Below are 3,206 nucleotides of genomic sequence, written 5' to 3'. Positions count from 1 at the left end.
TAATCAAAATTTATTTTATCTAGAAACTATTTAATCGCACATTATTCAAATCAACATTGAAAGAACGCGATTTAAGGGTAAAAAAACGCGGAAAAGAAAAATTAAATCCAACCAGAAAAACAACTATCACATAATTTTAGGAACGAAAAATGTTATAAAGCCTAATTATCCAAATATTAGATTTTTTAAAAAAGTAAAATGAAATATAAAGGTGGAAATAAAGTGTCACGAAGAAGAGATCTGACAGAGACGACGTGTTTTCGAACGGACAGAGAAAACATAAGTGGCGGATTCCAAAGGAAACTCTAAACCGTAATTTTGTGGTCCATTTGAAGTCCGCTGTTCCTTCTTTTGCTCCGGTTTCCAACGACTACCAAAACTCTCTCTCTCTCTTTTGTCTTATTAATACTTAAACACTAACCGAAGCAGAAGAACAGTCCTCGAAGGCGGAGGAAGAAACAATGGGGAAATCTCCGTCTTCTTGCTTCCGAATCATCACTTGCGGCGGCGGCGCCGGTGAGCCCACCGCGAAAGACGCCGGCGATCTCAACTCCTACGAGGTATTGGTCTTGGCTTCTCTCTCTCAATCTGTATCTGTGTCTCTGTGACTCTGTCTGCGTTTTCCTTCTCGCGATGATCGTAAGTGTGTGGATTCATGTCTGCATTTTGTGGTATCGATGTCGGAGCTAAGAAGATGTTAGAGTTTCTATTCTGAGATGTGATGCGATGTTTTTTACTTTGTTGTTTCTACTTCGATTTGCCATCTAAGCCTTACAACACGCATTTCCATAGATCTTTCACTGTCCGGACACAGCATTTTGATCGCTGAAGTCTTGTCCACGCGTTATCTGAATTGTTCGAAAACACTTGTTTTGTTCTGTGATTTTTTGTTTGATCAAACCGACAAGATTAAACAGTTTCTGTCAGTTTCGCGTTTTGAGTTAATAGAGTTTAGGTTATATATCTGTTTACGAGATCTTATCCGTTTTGGTCCATTAGATTTCAGTTTTTTGTTTTTGGAAAGGTTAAGTTAATATGTAGATTATGTTACCAATATGAATGGAGTGTTTTTTTTTGTCTGGATCTAGAACAAGAGCTCTCCTGACAAACGTGGATGGAGTTTCCGTAAGAAATCCGGGGGACACCGAGGTTTGAACAACAGTGCTGTGTCTGAAACACCTGTGGCGATACGGACCAGAGAAACTCTGGAATCTGCTCTACTGAAATCCCCATCTCCCGACAGTAACAAAGTGTCTGAAAAGCCCTTCACGGTTCAATCTACGGAAGACATGAGCCAGTTACCTGTTACATATGTGTCGCAACCGACGACTGAAGAGAAAACCCAATTTCCTGTTCCACAAGCTGTGCAACCTACAGAGGACAAGCCTGTGTTGTCGGTTGCGAGAGTGGAGGAACTGCTGATTCATGACAGAACTGAGTTGCCTGTTCCTGTGGAAACAAGAGGGACAGAGACTGAGGATGAAGTGAATGAAACTGAAATGGAAACTGAATTGCACGTAAAGTCGAAAGGGACAGATGCCGGTGATGCCACAGTGATGGAGGAAGATATCGGTTCGGAGGTTTGCACTCAAGAACCCGAGACCGGTGATGTCATGGTAATCAAGAAAGAGAACGATGAAGAATTCGGTGAAAAGATCGACGAATCTGTGATCATAATCATCCAATCTGTCATCCGGGGATTTCTGGTGTTGTCCTGTTTCCTTTTATTCTCTCGCCCTTTCGCATATTAATGTTTTCAAGATTCCTCATAGCTTAGAGCATCTACCAACGGAAAATCTATAACGTTTTTTAAATCTTTTGAACAGGCTCGGAGAAATTTTTTGAAGCATAAGAAAGCTATTATATTGCAAGCTGCAATGAGAGGTCACCTAGTTAGGAGGCAGGCCATTGGAACCCTACGTTGCGTCCAGGCCATCGTCAAAATGCAGGCACTTGTCCGTGCACGTCGGTCAATGAACCATAGAGCCCATGTTTCAGAAATTTCGGTAAAGCATTTATGAAGATCGAATCATTCAGTTTCTTTTACGTTTTCTTGTTTGTAGAAGTTAAGGAGGATTCAAGATATATGATATGAATCTTTAATCTTTATACCGATTTCTTGTTTCAGGATAGTGCCGAAAAGCTGCTCCAGAATATGTTTGCTCGTCACGTATGTTTAAATCTCGGTTTCTGGTGCATTTTCAGTTGGTTATTTTGTACGATTTATACCGTCGTAAAGGCTAAACTTTTATTCTTATGATCTTGTGGTTGAAGCTAATGGGGTCGGGGCCGAAGACCAAACCTATTAATATCAAATGTGACCCAGCAAAACCGAGTTCTGCTTGGAACTGGCTGGAGAGATGGATGTCTGTTTCATCGCCCGAGAAGACATCGAAACCAGATTTGGGTACGGAAGAACAGAAATCTGAGAAACCCTGTGCCTTAGCTTGTCCCGAGGAAGTACTGTCACGTGATGAAAGAGTTCATTCAGAGTTAGAGATTGAAACCGAAAAGAACCTGTCTGGTGACGAAGCAAGTGAGATAGAAGTGCATGACGTGGAGATTGGTTCTCGCGTGGATAAACCTCGTTCTTTGCAGGAGGAGATGGAATCTACAGGTGAACAGCCAAAAAATCCTCTGAAGCGAAAAGTGAGCAATCCTTCTTTCATTGCTGCACAGTCAAAGTTCGAGGAACTGACTTCAGTTTCGAACAAACCTATGACTATGTCTTACAAAGATGTTGTCCTGGGAGAAACTGAAACCAAAACCGATAAGATTTCATCTAATGAGCTTAGCACCATGGAAGATGTCGCCCGAAATCAGCTTGACGGTGGATTTGATCACGGTATCGAAAAATCTGAATCTTCAGCTCTCGGTATTCCTGACAAGAACTCGGAAACTGAGGCTGCAGATTCAAAGAATGGAATTACATTCTCTGAGAAAGGAACCGACGATGCAAAGGTGACAAATATCGAAGTTAAGGATGAAGTAGAAGATTCTGTCGTGTTGGAGAATAAACAGAAATCGGTAATAAGCACACCAGATGATAAGAAGAAGCATCAAAAAACCGAAAAAGTGAATCAAGCTTACACATTTTCGCCCGAAGCTTCTTCTCCGATGACAATACCTGAGTCCCAGGCAACACCCTCGTCGGTGAAATCCAAAAAGGATGGGACCCGAAAGAGCGGTTCGAGTCAAAAGCGGAA

At 41.7% G+C, this 3,206-nt stretch overlaps 1 protein-coding gene across 1 annotated transcript in view; it reads left to right on the top strand.

Moving 5' to 3' along the window:
• Positions 1 to 356: 356 nt before the first annotated feature.
• LOC104811392 (protein IQ-DOMAIN 32) overlaps positions 357 to 3,206 on the top strand; it is a 3,809-nt gene continuing 959 nt past the window's right edge. The window contains exons 1-5 of the mRNA XM_010538061.2: positions 357 to 560; positions 1,089 to 1,706; positions 1,827 to 2,006; positions 2,129 to 2,170; positions 2,275 to 3,187. Of these exons, the coding sequence (XP_010536363.1) occupies positions 462 to 560; positions 1,089 to 1,706; positions 1,827 to 2,006; positions 2,129 to 2,170; positions 2,275 to 3,187 (1,852 nt within the window). The 5' untranslated portion in view covers positions 357 to 461. The remainder of the gene's footprint in view (positions 561 to 1,088; positions 1,707 to 1,826; positions 2,007 to 2,128; positions 2,171 to 2,274; positions 3,188 to 3,206) is intronic.

Source organism: Tarenaya hassleriana, unplaced genomic scaffold, assembly GCF_000463585.1.
Source record: "Tarenaya hassleriana unplaced genomic scaffold, ASM46358v1 Cleome2, whole genome shotgun sequence".
NCBI lineage: Eukaryota > Viridiplantae > Streptophyta > Magnoliopsida > Brassicales > Cleomaceae > Tarenaya > Tarenaya hassleriana.
Note: the sequence above shows the minus strand (reverse complement) of the source record. Positions and strands in the feature narration are given on the sequence as shown.